The sequence below is a fragment of the Cyrtonyx montezumae genome, unplaced genomic scaffold (assembly GCF_038088225.1).
Source record: "Cyrtonyx montezumae isolate F1298 unplaced genomic scaffold, pur_monq_1.0 scaffold_15, whole genome shotgun sequence".
Classification (NCBI taxonomy): Eukaryota; Metazoa; Chordata; class Aves; order Galliformes; family Odontophoridae; genus Cyrtonyx; species Cyrtonyx montezumae.
The window spans coordinates 9,459,026-9,476,973 of NW_027071881.1; the positions used below are offsets into that span (position 1 = coordinate 9,459,026).

The window sequence follows — 17,948 nt, forward strand, 5'->3', positions numbered from 1 at the left end:
CTGTGGTTGCGACTCAGGGCTGTAATCTCCTTATGCAACACACTTGGCAAAGCCTTCTTGTAGAACATGATTCTGTTTTTTGCACCACAGTATATTCCTCCTCCCTTGCCATATTATGGGGTGTTGGGCTTTCTTTCTTTCTTATTTTTACATTTACATTTAACCAAATAAACTTGTTATTCTGCTACACATAAAACATAGGGAAGCTCTCCTTGCAGGGTATGCCTGCCTTAGGGGAAGAGCAGCAGCTTACCTGCTCCAGGGTTTGTGAGGTAAAGCTGCTTAATCATTTTTGATTATCCATGTGTTGTTTCATTAACCAGATATTTGTCGTTTTGCCTCACACACACACAATGCCAATATACAAACTGCACAAGGGGGTTATGGCAGCACGAGTCAATCTTTGGTGTGTTTATCCATGGAGAAACATAAGCCTCTGTCTCTAGAGGCGGGTGTTTCCTCTCCTTGTTAGACCTATGAATATCTTTCACCAACAAAGTTTGTCACTTCTCACTGCTGGCAAGTGTGCTGCTGTAACAAGCCCTGCAGGCTGGCAAGCCTCCAAGAGGGGTGGGGGTTGAGTCCCCTGTGCTCTCATTAGTTAGTATTTACATTATGGCAGAGCCTAGAGGCTTCTAGCTGTGATTCAGGCATTGCTGTGCAAGGAGACAGTAAAAGACACTTCCTGCCCCAAGCAGTTTATAGTCTAAACAGAAGAGTCTGGTGGTAAATAGCAGAGAAAAGGCAGTATTTTTGCCACGTGGAAAAGCCTGCAAAACACATGAGATGTTTCTAAAAATCAATATTAAATCTTTGTATTTGTTTTATAGACTACTAAAATCTGTAATTCCAAGGTTCAGCTGTAGGCAATGGAGTTGCTTAAACTGAGGAAAACGGTTAGAATTTATCCCATGAACCTTCCCTCACCATCTTCACTTTTTCTGCATACTCTGAAAAGACAATCTAACAGCATGTCTAGAAATAGGACTAAAGTTTCTTTATTTCATAGCCAACAAGCAGGCCAGAACTACTGTGTATTATTGTGCTGTGGTGCTGAGAAAGGAATCCTCATACAGTGTGTGTAGGAGGAAGCCTCCGAGAGGAAAATCATCAGTAATAAAGGCTTCTTTTATTTGAATCACCTAACATTTCAGCTCTTCAAATCTTAACACTGCATTTTCTTAAAACAGGTTTCTATTATCTGTGTTAAACACATCAAATTGAGTAATTCAGTCTCATCATCTAAATTCAGTGTTGTGATAGCAGAATGTAACTGGGACATGCTACCTAAAGAGGTAATAGAAGCCTTGATGAAAGAAGCATGTGAAATATATCAGTGCTTTTCTTTCTTTGGTTAAAAAAAAAAAGTCAGAACAAAAGCAATTCTCTGTTTTTCTCCAGTGAGCTTATGTCACTGAGCTGAAGACCCTTAGTACGGCCTACAGGGCAGGATTTACTAGCAATACTTGGTCTTTACTGCAGTAGTTAAATTCTTGTCCCTTATTCTGTGATGGCAAGGGATGAGGGAGATGGAGAAGACAAACCCTTTCAGTTCGTAGGTGAGTGGCTGAACCAAGCTTTTAGCAGTTCTCTCTAATCCAGCTCAGGCATTCCACACTCTCCCATTTTCGAAACGAAAACGTTTTTTGATATGCAAGAAAGGCTTCTGTACGCTTCTCATCGCCTTCACTGTCCTGACTGTGAGCTGTATTCTCCCAGGCACGCCCTCTTTATCGTCTTCCTAGATACACAGTGTGTTTAAGGAATTAAAGGCCTTAAAACATCAGTGTGTGAGGAAGGAATGGAATGTGAATCATGAGAACAGTATAAAATGGTGCTCTGTCATAGCTGGTTTTGTGGGGCTGAATATGGGATACACTTATTGTGAAATCCTGCCAGCCTTGACCATGAAATCTCCAACATTACACTACCTCCACAGCTCTGAGCTCACAAACATCTGCTCCTGGTATCTCAGGAGCACATGGTACGCATATCACATCTACTCAGAGCTCACCCTGTAGGATGCAGCCTGCAGCTCAGCAGCACACCCCAGTTTGTGATCCCCAGCTAAGGCAGCTCTGGGGTTCACCTCAGCATAAGACAGTGGTTCCCCTGGATTAGTGTGAGCATCTCTGTGTCTGTTCTTCCTGCCTTGCTACAGGAGTCAAAGCAGCTAGCCTGGAAGAAGCCAGCTCACTGGTGTGTAGCCTTCTTCCACAGAAGAGCGCTCAGAGAGTCTCAATTTCTGCAAATGTGACAGCCTCATGAACATGCAAGCCACAAAGCAGTGCTGAGCAGGGACAGGAATTCATGGCAAGCAGTGTTTAGTCAGCACATTTTTCCATGCAGGCCTGGAGGGCAGTCTTGTACACTGGGACTGGAATGCTGCCCACTTATGGTAGCCAGTTAAGGAACCCAGCACTCGCAACACAGTACATAAATGTTCAGAGAGAATGCCAAATATCTTGTCATGCATAGCCCATAATCTTCCTGGTTTGCTTTCTTATGCAATAAACCTGGATTGTTGTCTACTAGCAAATGGATGTTCCCAGGCAGGTATACAAAGAATGTTTATGATAATAACACCCCTGTTAATAACACTGCTAAGAACCAGTCACTTGTAATTCAAGATTTCAGTCAGTCACTTCTACAAACTACAGACTCCAATGCTATACTTTCAGTGCTCCTAAGAGGAGCAAAGTCAAGACTTTTTCATTAGGTTGGAATGATGGAGGTAATAAAGTAAGTGACTTTTCCAAAACCACAGGACGTATCACATGGCAAACTAATTAAACCCTAATCCTGCAAAGTCCTTTGTGTGTATGAAACTTGCAGCACGTGAAGAATAATGAAATCAGTCGGCCTGACCCACCTTCTTAAGAAAATTACCAAACAGCATTCGTCACACTACGGGATGCAAATACAGCCAAACTAACACATGCACCAGTATTCATCTCCTGAGAAAAACAGCTGTGTCAACTGATTTGCCCTGCTCCTCTACCTCATGTCCTATATTCATAGCTCCTCACCCCTTTTTTATTTTGCGTAAAACTCTCTTCTATATTGCCACACGTGGCTCAGATATCATTCTGGCTTTTTAGACCTGTTGTCAGGCTCATCCGTTGAAGGAGGCTATCTCCTGGCAGCAGAGCACAGCTACATTGTCCTGGCGGAGCCATCTCTGCAGCACACAGCTCTGTGCGAGCCTGACAGACAGCACCTGCAGCTACCTGCACCTCTGCCACTTTTCCACAATTTGCCCTGTGAAAGATGAATCCACAGTGGCTTCACAAGGCCATAACGAAGTTTTCTCCAATTCAAGATGCAAGTAGACCCACATCACACCTGTTTATATTCACTAAAAGTTGTTTTTAATAACACCCACCTCACGTGCTCGGCCTGCGCCTATTCTTTACTATGTCAAAGAACACACATCCCAGTCGATTTGTAGAACATCTGGGAAAGCCTGTGTGAGGAAAGCACTGTGTGGCCTTGGCAGGTGACTCGCTTATGGCCAGCACTGTGACAGCATCACTGAACACTGCCACTCCTCTCAGCACGAAGCCCCACTGCCTGCAGCTGGGCCACAGCCATGGCCGACCCACCTGGAATCACCCAAGGGACTTTTGTGGGACGGCGCTGAAAACATACGATGCTGCTCGGATGCCATCTGTACATACACATATACGTATCGACATACCTACGAGGAGCCGAGGGGCGCTGAGGCGGGCGGGACGCAGCGCGAGGCTGAGGCGGGAAGCGCTGCGGCGGAGCGACCGCCCGCGCCCCCTCGCGGAGTCAGCGCCGTCTGCGCGGAGCGGCCGCGCCCGCGGTGCCGGGCGTGCTGCATGCTAATACGCGGCTACGGCCGGACCGGCGAGGCGGAGCGAGCCGCCGCCTGCCCTCCCTCCCTCCCTCCCTCTCTCTCTGTCTTTCCCTTTCCCTGCCCGCTGCTCCCCCCGCCTGTCCTCCCCGGCCTCCCTGATGCCGAGGAATGGATAGAGCGGCTGCCCTGCGAGCCGCCGGCATGCTGGAAAGGAAGGAGCGGGGCGGCGAGGCGGCGGGGCCGGCCGTGCGGGGCTTGCCGGCCGTGCGGAGCACGCTGCAGCAGTGCGGGCTGCTCCAGGACCTCATCGACATCTCGCTGTCCAACCTGCGCGGGCTCCGCACCAAGTGCGCCGCGTCCAACGACCTCACGCAGCAGGAGATCCGCACCCTGGAGGTACGGGATGCCCCGCTCCTGGGGCTGCGGCCGGGCCCTGCCCCCAGCGCCGGCGGCCGCGCTCTCTCACCGGTGCCGGGGGTTGGGGGGTGTGTGTGTGGGGGATTCCCTTCGTCTCTCGTGGGCGCAGAGGGGTGCGGATGTACGCGGAGGGGAAGCGGGAAGGGGCGGTCGGCCCCCTCCCCACGCAGGCTGCGGGGCCTCGCCGTCCTGTCGCGGTCTCCTCGGGCCGCTGGCACCGCGGCATCCCGCCGGCAGAGCGCGGTGCCGCTGCTCGTGGCGAGGGAAGGCGCGCCGGGGCCGGACAGGTGCGGGAGCCGCGGGCAGGCCGCGATGTGCCCCTGCCCCTCTGCGCTGCTGCTGCCCGCTGCCGGCCGCGGCGGGGCGGGGCGGGGCGGGGACCCGAGGTGCTTTCGGTCTGCCCGGCGGGATGCTGGATGCGCTGATGTTTCGCTCGGGTCTCTGGTGTTTGTTTCTGCTGGCTCCTGCTCTGTCCTTCCAGGCCTGGCTCTCTATCCCTGGCTCGGTTTCACTGATCTAATCCGATCCTCCTTTCCACTGTTGCTGTGGCTGACGACAGCGTTGTGGTCCAGGTTAGAGAGATGCTCTGCCGTTCAGAGATCTTACAGAAAATCACTTATGCACAGAACATGTGCTTTTGTGATGCTTTCAAACACGGTTTGACTCTGTATCTGTGAGTGTTTAGAAACGGAATTCAGAGGTTCTTTTTGTTCCGTTTGTCCTTAAATACTGAATAATGCTTCCCTTTACCTTGTGTGCAGGTAACGGTACTCTGAGCAGAGTGCACATTCCCACCTAGCCCCTGCTTGGGCAGGAGTGCAGACCAATGCTCCTTTTCTCCAGTCTGACACTGCAGGCTGCAGAGCTGGAGCATCAGGCTCAAAGAAATCCTTGTAATAGTGAACCTGTAATATATAACCCATATATGCTAGAAAATGCTTCACTTAAACCAAGCTAGGAAAAGCAGTAGATGGTAGCACTTGGCATAGACTCTTAGAAATCTATCGTTCTTTTTTATAAAAAAAAAAAAAAAGAAGTTGGTAGTGTTTTTTCTTCCTGCCACCTCCAAATGGCCTTCAAAAGGCTATTCTTTACAACACAGTACTTGTGTAGGCTTTTGGCAACTCTGCTGTCTTTTCAATGCTCAAACAATGTAAATCAACATCAGTTTAGAAAACGATCATCGGTATTTTGCTGGTGGACCCGTTCTAAAAGGAAACTTTTAATCACAGCACTTAAAGGCCTGCTGTCATCTTCAGGTACTTCTGAAAGAAACAAACATTTTTGCTAGTGGTAGTTATGAGTGTGTGTCTGCATTCCTTAAGCAATTATCTGCTTAAACCAGTGGGTGCCACATTCACGGGTGATCATAACATTTGGCCCTGACTGAAAGATCTCTAATGTATGCCTGTACGCCTCAGTACGTGATTCCTCTGGGAATTCCGAGTACTGGATCGCTGCCAGCCCGCGAAGATATGGGAATGGGTACGGACTCTCTGCCCTTTGCTCTTTTCAGTTGCCTGTGTCTGGAGACACGATGTCGAGCAGGGACTGAATCTCTCACTTAGCGACTGCACCAGTCTGAAGTGGGTTTGTCTGCCGCTGCTGAGCACGAGACCAGGCTGTAGGAGTTGAGGGTCTGTGTTCTCCTAAGTTGTGATTTCTCGTGGTGTACCATGGGGACCCGCAGGACTGCCCCAGTGCCAGGTGGCTGCTGGTTGTCCCTGCGCCGTGCTAATGTCAGAACTGTGTGTTACGTGTTCACACGCGATTCCCTATTCGATCAGTGCAGGCAGGTGCTCCAATGCTGCACAGGGCCAGCGTTACCAATAGCCTGACTGCAGTGTGCAGTTACTGTGCAGCCTGTGAGCAGCTCCTTGCCATAATGAAAAGCTGCGAGCTTGGAGATCTCCAGTGCCTGCTGTGCTCCCTGCATGGCCCCGAGGAGCCACTGAATCGCTTTGTGGATCCTCTGTAGTGGTTACTGGTGGTGTGGTTGCTGGACCTAAAAGCCTTGTCAGTACTTTGGTTTGATCCTACATGTTTCATGTTCATGTGCAGAAACATCTTTGTGTAGAAAGAATTATGAGAGCTTAGCTGCGTTGGTATAACTGGTAAACTATACAGCAAAGCCACAGGGATGTGATAAAGCCATGAGACAGATACAAGGAACAAACTGGAAGCAGGAAGTACTAGTTTGGGAGGGGAGGGGACTTAACTCTAGAAGTTAAGTGGCTCCTGAGGCCAAATACCAGGCTGTGTCTTTTGAAGACAGTCCAATGTACTGTCAAATCAGTTTTGATTAAAAACAAAAAGTGAAATTGATAAATAACTAAAAGCAGAGGAAGCTTCTAATACAATCTGTACATAGTTCTTGTACATTGAAAACTGTCATAATGTCTAGCTTTGGTATGAGAAATGTGAATGTGACAGGTGAAGGGATATCTCCTTGAACTCAGCATTCTGTATCTGTAAAGAACAGGGGTTCTGCCCACCCAGGTGTAGCAGGAAAACCCTGTGTCGTGCAGGTCAGGTAGCAGTGCATGGTCACTGCCACTTCGGGTTCCCAGGTTGGAACAGCCCTGAAGTAAAGTTCTGAAAGCAGTAGCAATATGAATCGAATTAACACCTAAAGCACCACCACTAAATATATATTACTTTTTACACAGGACCTACTATCTTTATCCTTTTTGCACTGCTTTCCTCTGAGTCTTTGCAGCCTGTCATGTACACCACATGATTCACAATGTGTGTACTTCAAAGCTGAGAACGTCAGCCTAACTAAGGATTAGGTTGTTGCATGTTTATGTCCCTCCCAATTTACTGAAATGCATCAAGTCCTTCCTCATTCCTCTTTGTGCACAAGGTCTGAAACTGAAGTGCCTGGTAGATAAGGATGTCAAACTGGAATCCCAACAGGAAAAAATAAGCACTTGTTGGTCTCAAGACTGCAGGCAGAGCTTTCTGTAATATAGAAAGAAGAGGGGGAAAGAAAGACCTGTGGGAATTAGCTAAAAATAATGCATTGGGTTTAGATGTGTTCCATGAGCTGAGCCTGTTTCACGTGTATGAAGGCTGTTTCTTAGAAGGGCAGGAAGTTTCCCTGTAGTGCAAAGTAGATTGTGCTGGCTTAGTTCTAGCAGAGTAGGTTCTCTGATACCACAAGGCCTTGTATTTTCTTGATTTTTCTGTTTTACTGAGTAAGTGCTTGAGTGTTTTTCTTCTTACCCAACACTTTGGTATATAGTTTTCTTTCAGTTCTTCCTTGCACGTTTACTCATTTCTTAAGTAGACTACAAAACTGAAGTGGAAAATAATGAAAGCAAACAATTTCTTGCCATGGGGTAAGCACCCAATGTTGTCCCCAGATATCTTTGCAAAGAAACAACTCTCACGGTTTTTAACTCTGTCCTTGTGCTGATCCCTTGCATAATCCTTAAACTGGTTTTGCAAAGTTAGAGGTATATTATTTTAGCTGGTTTTTTTTTTTTTTGTAAAAGCGATATCTTTCTGGATCTGTCTCTCTGACCAGGAAGCTGATAACAGGACTTGACAGTCTGTAGTTAGGCTCATGAATCCTCCAACACTGCACATTGCAATGAAGATGAGGCAGAACCAGGCTGAACTGAGACCTAGAGTATATTTAGGCTGCAGATATATTTTCTTTCTACCTCGATTCTTACACAAGAGCTAACTGCAGTGCTTCTGGGAAGGAAGCAAACTGGTTATGGTGGGAGTGTCGGGTGGGGCAGCAGCATGCATTGCTGAGATCTGCTCGCTTTTAAGAAAACTGCCCTCAGTGCTCTTTGGCTGACCTGCATCTGTGATGGAGACATGCCTGGCCAGTGTGCAGAGATCATTTTGACCTCTTCCTCAGGAATGTCTTCAGTTCAGCACCTCCAGAAAATGTAATACCAGATCAGAAAGCCTGATAGGAGCGGTGTTGTGTCACAAATAAGTCTATGACTCCTTAAATCAGTCTTTCAGATTGGCTGAATGTTACCTGTAGATTAAATATGTTTGAACGTGCTTTATCATTATCTTCATTCACTTGGTAATTTGACTAGAAAAGGCTTATCTCTTAACAACCAATCTCTAAGCAGAAGCAAATGCATCGAAAATGAGGGGAGAAATGGAAGGAAAGGAGTCGTAATTGTCCAAACTTGCAGAGTGGAAGTTGGTTATGTGGTATGCATAAGAAGAGAAAGATTGTGTGTTTCTGAATTTTAAGTAGTGGGAGCAGTGAATTTTTCAGGCCAAACTGCAACCTGTAGCCACATGTTTGTAAGCCTTGTTCAGATGAAGGGGCTTCCTTTTCCAGCACATCTCATGTAGGAGACCTTCTCTTACTTCATCTTACTTTTTGCATATATGCAATGCATTTGTTTCTTCTCAAAGACGAGTAGAATTTTTTTCTTTTTTTCTACATTTGTGCATTTATTTGGATAAAATAGGTTTCTCTGACTTGGAAGGAGAAAGAACCACATGTTTTTACCAAGTCTGTAGACATCATCTTTTTTTTTCTGACAGTGTGTCTCTGCATACGATCAGAACTTGTACACTGTAACGGAGGTGAGCTTATCTCTCACAATTAAGTTTATATAAATGTTTACATAAGAAGTCATCAGCTCTGTTTTAACTTACCTGGGATAAGCTCTGATGTGTAGGTTGCTGTTGTGATGAAGATGCAAAATGTCTTCGCTTTTTCAGCTTTGTGTGTGGTTGTCTCCTTGGTTGGATTCTGTGAAGTGCTAAATGGGAAGCAAGAAAGGAAGTATCAGAGTCAGTCTTTATAGTGCCTTTGTCTGTCCAAAATCGTGTGGCCACTGGACTGTGTTAAAGCAGAATTATTCCTGCTCATTTTTGGGCAGAGCCAGTTTGGAGGTCTTTACAGCAACTGAACTCCAGTAAGTTCACCAGTGCCTGGAGTTAAGACCTCTGTGTGTACGTGCCTGCACACACTAACAGGAACCCACAGGCTGTTGTGCTTGACAAGTCTCACTCTTCACATACAAATTCTGATGTGTATTGCATGCTCAGAATTGATGTAATCAGTCAAGCAGCCCAGCCTGAACTCCAGCTGTCTCTAGCAAAACCTGTGGCTGTAACTTGGTTTGCATAGATAGCACCTGAACAGAGCTTGGTCTACTACTTGAGTTCAGATGCCAGCGAGTAACTACAGTTTTGCACAACAAAAACCCCAATGAGTGTTATGGCTGAGTACAGGTGACAGATTTACAGATATGAGTCAGTATGGTGGTACATTAATTTATCACCTGTTGTTCATAAATAGGAACAATTAACAGAAATTGTTCAACACAGAATTATTTGGAGAATAGTTACACATGAGAATGTACTGGCACCATAGACCACGTAATCTTTCAGATGCTTGTGGAATAAAATTCACTTTCTTTAAGGCTAAGGTTTCCCATCCTTGTTTTCAGCCAATAGGGAAGCTTTCTCTTTCCCAAAGGTAAATCATAATGAAATCACGCTTGGCTGTCTGTCACTGTTCTGGCGATTGGAGAATGTAATGGCTGTGGTGAAAGGCAGAGCACAGAATGATGTATAGGTGACACCACCCAGAGATACTGACTCAGACATCTCTTAGAGACTTCCCTCCTAGCTCATTTCTCATTCCCACAGAGTAATCCCACACAACTAACAGCTTCGGCAAAGCAATGGCTTAGTTACCGCAGCTGTAAGTGAGGAAACAGGATCTTTGAGTCTGGAGCACACCTGTTCCAGAAGAGATGAACAGCCCTTGCGAGATGCAACTCCTGAGCAGGGCTCCTGTGCCATCTACAGACCCCACGGGGTGTCCTGTCCCAGCAGTACTCCCATGAGAGACACTTTAAGAGCCACACAGTAATCACTGGTGCATCTGTAGTGTTCCCTTCAACCTGTTCTACTTGATAGTCACCGTGGTATGTCTGAGCCCACTCTCCGCATTGTAAACTTTAAACTGAATCTTAGAACCTTTTTTTAGTTTGACTTACTAATGCTTTTGATGGAAGGAGGTGCAGCAAGTAGAATATGTAGTTAAATGACTGACTCAAATACACTTCTAATGAATGAGAGGAAAAAAGGAAACAGCTTCCTGCTTTCTCAGCAGTGACTTTTCTGAAAGAGAAAACAAGGAGTTTCATGTGCTCATAGCATAAGGAATCGTGCCTTGATAAGGGGGCTAGAGAGCAAGTGTGGTCTGATGGTTATTCTATGATTCTTAGTTATGCTAAGTGGAATAGCTCTAATAGCAGATGCTGGAAGATCTATTTAGAGCAGTAATTAGCATGGCATGGAGGAATCTTGCTGGGATGCAGCAGATCCAGGCTCTCGTTTGGCTACGTGACATTGCCAGAAGTACTATTTGAGCACAGCTTTCAGAACCCAGCTGGGAGGCAGCTGGGGCAGCTCACTGCTCGGTGGCTCTGAATCCCTGAAAATACTTGGAAGCCTTTTTCAAGGAAGTTTTAAAGGTTGGGCAGGCAGTTTCCTCCCTAGTCCTACTCTTGTTATTTGCTTCTAAAACACTGGTTTGTTGATTTATTAAAGAACTTTCACTTCTGTTTGAGGCAATCTAAATTTAGAAAGGAAGTCTTGAGCTTCTCATTGCTGCTGTGTGTGTAGGCTATTGTAGAGTCTCGCAGATTCCAGTTTGAGGCTGTATTTATAGCTATTAGTTGTGCTGACTGAACTAGAAAGAATAAATAATGAGTATTTATTTCCAGATTGAGAACCTCAATCAGGTGTAATGACTGCAAGTTATTAGGTAGGGGATGTAAATGGATTGGTCAGTAAGTAGTTACTGAAAGATGTGTGAAAGTTTCCCCTATGCTGCCTTATAGTGCTCAATAATTTATCCATCCTTAATGAAATGAGAATTTTCTGGGAACAGTTTTCATCTTCCAGAGCAGTGTTGTTTTTTTTTTTCTTTTTATGGTGTTAGTAAGCTAGAGGGTTAAACTCGGCAGCTCCACCAAAATAAGCAGAAGTTAGTAAGTTTTTGTTGCTTAAAGCTTCAGGGAAAAGAGAAACTGTTTTTGACTGAAATTTCCACAGAAGACTTTTGACTTTCACATTTCTCCCTTTTTAAAACTTCATCAGCTAAGCAAAACGTTTCAGTTTATGAGCCCTTTGTCTTACTGATCAAAACTGAAACTTTCCACAAAGTAAAACACTTCATACAAAGACTTCTAACTCTGCCACACTTTCAGCGGAGGCAGTTCTGAGTGCCTCAGGCCAGCACCACTTAGTAGCATTAGACTCTCCTAGTGCACGTGCAGATCAGATGCAGTATTTCTTTTCCTAATTTTACTGCATTCTGGAAGCTATATTCTTGTCTGTTTTTCCTTGTGTTAAGGAAACAGCTGACACTGAGATAAACGAAGGTGAGTACGAACACCAAACACTTAGCATTTCCTTACACAGCAAAGCTGGAAGAAACCCCAGACTGGACATCAGAGGGCTTGCCAACCCTGTTTGTATTTAGATATTACGTGTGTTGAGTCTGAGCGCTGCAGGCCTGACTTAGCCACTGCTGTATTGGTGGCATTTTGTCTGGGTATAATGAGGCAGAGCCTCTGTGGGCTACCTGCCATTGCAGCCTGAATTCCTGGGCCTTCTGCAGTCGTGGATGATGACCCAGAGGGAATCTGCAGAGCTGAGGCTTGGAGGGAGAAAGGAAAGCCTCTGCGAGCACAAGTCTTCAACTGCTGCACTGGAATACTGGCTGTGTATCTGCTGAGGCTGCATTTGTAGGAAATACAATCCAACTTCTTGGGAAGATTTTTTTGTAGTGATGTTTAATGCATGTCTGTAGCAGTAGTTAACTGTTTGCATCTAACCAGAGGTGCCTTATGTGCTACCAGCTGCCAGTCTGCAACTGAAGGCACAGGTAACTTGGGTAAATACTGCTGCTAGGTTCGTAGTAATATTTATGTTTTCATTCTTGAGGGAACTTAATCTACGGCATCATCCTGCTGCCAAGACATGCAACAATTCCACGGATGTGTTCTTTCCTCTTTCTTTATTTTTCTATTTTTCTACTGTGTTATTCAAATTGCCCCGATTGCCAGTAACGACTAGTTTGTGGTCTGAAGCTTAGAGCTTTGAAGTTAATGGTTTTCTCACAATGTAATATTTCAAATTGAAGGTAGTAGCATCTATTCCTTCATTATGTTGCTGAGAAATGAGTTACTGGGGCAAGAGCAATGCAGTGGTTATGTAGTGCTGCTCTTGGCTGAAGTCCACTGTGGTATTTGAGTGCTCCTTACAGCCTCTCATGCTCTGAGTCACACTGCCTTGCCTTGCTCCTTAGTGAAGGGGGAGGTTCCCCAGACTGCCCATAACACTCTACTAACAGATCTCCTTGGTGTTCTTACATACTCACTGAGAAGAAAATGCCTGCTACCTGTCCAGCTCTGGAGGCATTTTTTTGCAGCCCCTCACTTCACTGACTTTAAGAACTGTGTAAGACATGACAAGAATGCTGGCTTGCCCTGCAAGTGGGGGCAAAGGCAGACAGACCCTATTCATATAGACTGGAAGTGTCCGTGGTGTTTCCAGATGCTTCATCTTCTGCCTTGTCACAGAGCTTTGTCACCTGGCTTCAGCACTGCAGACCTCTGAGACACCACAAGAGATCCTGACTCGGCAGTTCTGCACAGTTTTGTCTTTCTGGAGCCTGCAGCTGTAAAACCAAGGTGCAAGAGGAGGGGGAAAGCACATGATGAAATGCATGGCCTGATCCCTGTCTCTCCATCACAGATCCTGTGCATAATAAATAGGCTGGCTCAGCCTTTTTATTCCTCCTGTCATCGTGAGGAGAGGAGCCTGGTGTGAGGTCTCTTCCATACGAGGCATGGCCTCTTTATACTGCAAAGAATAATCTCCACATTCAGACTGTATTGTTCAGGGTGAGTTAGCAGCACAGTGCTTCGTGTCAAAGTGCCTGTGCTGTGGGAACAGTATCAGCAAGCACTGCAAGTCTCTGCATTGCTAGAATTCTTCGGAGTTCTTCTAAATGCTGAGCCTGACCTCCAGCTGCTTAATGAAGTTTGCTGTGGCTCTGAGATCTATCTGGCCTCAAATCTTGAGACAGAGGACATGGGGAGAACTGGAGAGCCATTCTAATGGATGAGGGATTTTGAAATTTACCAGTGAGAACGGCTCATTTATTTGGGGAAAAAAGATGCTGAGGTTTTTTCCTTGAAGTCCTAATATCAGAACAGTCCTGTTTCTCTGAAGGTAAACAGTGAGGAGACTTGACAGCTTCATATCTGAGGCCAAGTGAGCCATGGGTAGAAAGAGGCAGGTTGATCCAGTGACCAGTGTTCCAGCTCAGGAGGGATGGTTGTTCAGTTGTGTTAGTGGTGGTTTTGTGGTTGTTTGTTTGTTTGTTTAATCTTCACTGCTGGGGTATGGGGAAGGTAGTTGGCAGTACAGCTTCAAACCTGTTTCCAGGCACTGACAGGGCTATGTACATGCATTTGTGGCTGAGAGCTGGTATGAACCTGTATGACAAAGAGATGATCTATTTTGGGTATTGTATCCTGTAGTACAGGCAACAGTTATTCTTCTGGGTGCACGCATTGATAACTTTTTAAAGGAGCAGTTTCCTCTCAACTTTCTGCACTCAGCTCAGTTCCTACATTTACTATAACTTCATTTTGCTACTCAAAAAAAAAAAAATCGGCTCAGATTTCCTGTGCCCAGAGCCTGAAACTCAGCTTGGCAGCCTTTATCAATCTACCCCAGACAGAGATAAGTATGACTTCTAGGCCAGGGCATTCCTCTCTTTTGAAACTCCATAGTGTGCCTGCTGCTCCCTGACTTGTCCAAGTCTGACCTATTTGTAGAATTGGATATATCCAATCTGCTGCTCATCACTAAAAGATGCAGTGAACGCTTTCTAACCTGGTTGCCTAAGAGATTAGGTACATACTCTACAGATGCCCAAGTGCCACTCATGAGGACAGCCAGTACTCTTGCTGTCACTTCAGATGCCCAAGGGGAGAAAGAAGAAATGACTTCTTTAGCAGCCAACATCAGAGAGGTAGAGATGATCACAACTCGATGCAGATAAAGGTACCTTTTTTCTAAATTATTTTCTCATGTTCCGTTGAGCTTCCACTTGCCATCTGTCCTTTATACAGCTGTCATATCATTATCTGTTCTTTCGGAGACAATTTAATTAGATCTTTCAGTAGGTTTTAATCAAGTGTTATGGGGTTGCTGGTAAATTATTTACAGCTGTATCACTTGATGAAACACTCGGTCTGCTAAAGCTGTCAGTCACGTAAGTGACATACCTGTAGCAAAGAGTACAGCTGGCTTTAACTTCAGACCCCATTTGTGTTCCTTGAGGCTATCCAGTTGGCATTAGATGAATGTCAGGTTGTGTGAGCCCATGTTTCATATACAGTAGTAGATACTGAATATGCCTGTGCTGAAAACAATGGAGCTGAAACACTTTAAAGCAAGAATTAAGAGCTGAATTTAGCTCTACTCTATGATAACTCAGTTCTTTTCTAAGTGCCTTTCAAGGCTGAATACCTTAAACAGTACAGCCTTGACCCTCACTTGAAGATCCCACTATTTCAACAGCAGTGCTGTTTGTACTGTCTTCAGACTTGATCTGATGCAGAGTGATTTTTTACAGGCAAGGTAATAGAAAACAGCATTCAAATAGGAAAACAAACTGAGAAAGTGTGGTATTCATAGAAGACAGGAGGATTATTTCTCTGCCTTATTGATGGAAGCCCATACCAGGAATTGTTAAAGTTGACTATAAACTCATGGATGTCAAGACCTGTCTAAACTCCGTGTGAGTAAATAGAAGTTGGATGGTCAGACGGACATGTTAACTTAGAGCTCAAAAAATAAACGATGCTCTATTATTAACTACTCGAATAAAAATATTGCATGCATTGCTCTGACTCATTATACCAAATTTCTTAGCTCAGTTGAAAGGCTTCTGGATGGCCTGTAATATCAGTAGATCAGAGAAAGTGCCTGTAGTCCTGATGTTTCTTAGTATTTGGGAGGCAAGATGAAGGTGGAAATAAGGAGGAACTTAACTTCACTTGCACTGTACACATTGCACTGTAATTCTCATGTGGGAATGACTATCACAGATGGCATGGTTATGAGACAAATGCAGCCTAAGCATTGCTTATCTGGGTCTGGTATACGAAGCAGACTTGGGACAGGCTATCTGCTAATCTCAGCGTTCAAACTCAAGTGAATCTGTGTGGTTCCTTGTTTTATAGCCTGGTCCTTCCTTGCAGCTGCTGTGTAACCCTAAAGCTTTTTCATCTCTCCTCCCAGTGCTGTATTCGTTGGTTCCATATATATCATTGCTGATCTGAGGCTTTGTGCAGCTGCTAGGAGTATTTGCCTTTGCAGCAGAAGGGACGCTGCTCCATGTTACTCTACTGTAAGTGCAGCAGTTTCTCCTTTTCCCACCCCCAGAGTTGACTATTATTTATGCAACATGATCTAACCCAGATCGGCCGTGAGCCGATGGTCCAGAGTTCATTTCCAGTTATTATTGTAGTATGGAGTCAGTCTGGTTAGAGGCGCTTGTTTCCAGCACAAAACATATACTCTTTGAAAGCATAAACAAACTCTAGGTCACTTTTACTCAGCTTCATATACAACTGTTTCAGATAAAAGGAAAAGCAAGCTAGAGCTGAAGCACTGAGAGAAGCTGGTTCAAGAGTTATCCACGGTAGGCTAAGTAGAGCCCCTTCCCGTAGAAAGGAGATGGAAGGGCCGCTAAGCTCCAAACTAGTACTGGAAGTTTGCTTTTTTAGTCTCTAGAGATATATTGTACAGTTCTTAACTTTGCCTTAGATATGTGTTCAAACTCCTGAATTAGGGCATATGTGAATAAAACATACACAGAATTACTTTGCCAGGCAGAACTCAATGGCCCAGACATACCTGGCTATTTCTGACCTTAATGGCAGAATGATTACGCCTGCTGTCACAACCCTGTTCTGGTATATGGGTGTAGCTACTCTGGAGTTCAGTCATCCTAGCTACCACTAACCCAGCTAGTCATCTTAACTAATTTTTTTTTTTTTTTAATCTAGGATACTACCAGAAATCCTCAGTAGACCAGGCTCTGGCTTTGAAGGCAGGCATGTGTAGCAGCTGTTCTCCTAGACTGGAGATAAGAGGCTGAACTAGGTATTCACAAAGTATTCACTTCTAGCATTGAGTACCGACTTGGCCCTCTGTACAGCCCTGACAACAGTAAGCCAATTGTAACCATAACCAGCACAGAAACATTGAAGTAGTAAGGAAGCTGGGTTACTTAAACAAAAAAGCCTCCTTCAGCTCTACTCATCTGCATGCTAATACAGGAGTTTTAGTTTTGAGACTGAAAAGACTTTGTTTGGTTCTGAATCTGTACTTGGAGATGAGGCTACCTTATGATAATTCACACTCATTCCTTTGTTCCAGGTGGTAATCTGTGTGCTCTGGAAAGCAAGGGGTCAGGCAGCTCATGGAAACCAGTGTCACCAGAGGCTGTTAAATTCAAAGGCAAAGTTTAGTAGGGCAGCTCCGAGTGGGGAAGGGCTGTCCCTCATCTGGTCAAACAGGTCACACTGGTTCCAGACACCCTGTCCTGAGGAAAGCAGAGTACCAAGGCTGCAGGATGCTCTCAGGTAGGAGCAGCACCAGTACTTTGTAAGATCAGAGGTTAGCAGTTGAGGCTTCAAGTACTACAGTGTTCAAGTGTTCTTTAGCAAGAATCCATCATTATAGTTATTAAGTTCTTTGCAGTTAATGAAGTTAATCTCACAAAGCACTGTCCCAGTGTCACTGAGTGTGCAGTTTCCAACCCACGATGAACAGTTTCACTTTTGGTCCTTGATAATATAGTCTTTTCTTGTGTTAGGAGGACACCAACTTGGGTATCATGTTCCAACCATTTCTGCCCTATTTAGGGAACAGAGGTCATATCCTGCTTTGTCTCTGTAGAGGGAACTCCTACACTTCCTGTTGCCTCACTTCTGCTCATTTTCCTGCAGAATAGCAGGGAGGAAAGTAGGAGGAAAGACAACCCAGTCCAGTAGAAAACCTCATACAACACAGTGACAGAAACAGTAACTGAAGAACAGCCTTAGAGCACAGTCAAGTGGTAAAGTTTGCATGCAGCTCACCTCAGTAATTTCAAAAGAATAAGGAAAAAGGCAATAAATAAAGTCTTTCTGGAACACCATTCTTCTGCTTCATGGGATTTCCCTATATCTCGCATTGAACCCAAACTTTTTCATGTAGTCCTTCATTCTTATTACAACACAGACTCCTTCAGAGGGATGGCCCTGGGGTGCTAGGGAGGAGTTTCTATCTGTAATCTACTGCAGGAAGGTGTCTCTAGTGTTTTTTGGTGATTGGCTATCCAGAATGCTGTTCTCCCTTGTTTCCAAGTGCATAGAAGTTTCTTACACTGCATTAAATCTCACAAATCGTAAGCCTTCTGCAGAGTTGAGTTAGGTGAGCACACTAGGTGTGTAAATGAATACTTCTCCACTAGGAAGTCAGGAGGAGCATTTTGGAGGAGACGTGATTCTTGAACTCAGGGTACCTCATGTGTAGCTGGAATTCCTGTGCTCAGTGCACTGTAGCACAAATGTGAGGTGCACTTGGCACGTTGCATGAGGGTTGTTTTGGGGATAGTTGCCTGGAG

The 17,948-nt window shown here is 45.1% G+C and overlaps 1 protein-coding gene across 1 annotated transcript in view; it reads left to right on the plus strand.

Moving 5' to 3' along the window:
- Positions 1-3,963: 3,963 nt before the first annotated feature.
- KSR1 (kinase suppressor of ras 1) overlaps positions 3,964-17,948 on the plus strand; it is a 49,455-nt gene continuing 35,470 nt past the window's right edge. The window contains exon 1 of the mRNA XM_065732109.1: positions 3,964-4,222. Coding sequence (XP_065588181.1) covers positions 3,995-4,222 — 228 coding nt within the window. The 5' untranslated portion in view covers positions 3,964-3,994. The remainder of the gene's footprint in view (positions 4,223-17,948) is intronic.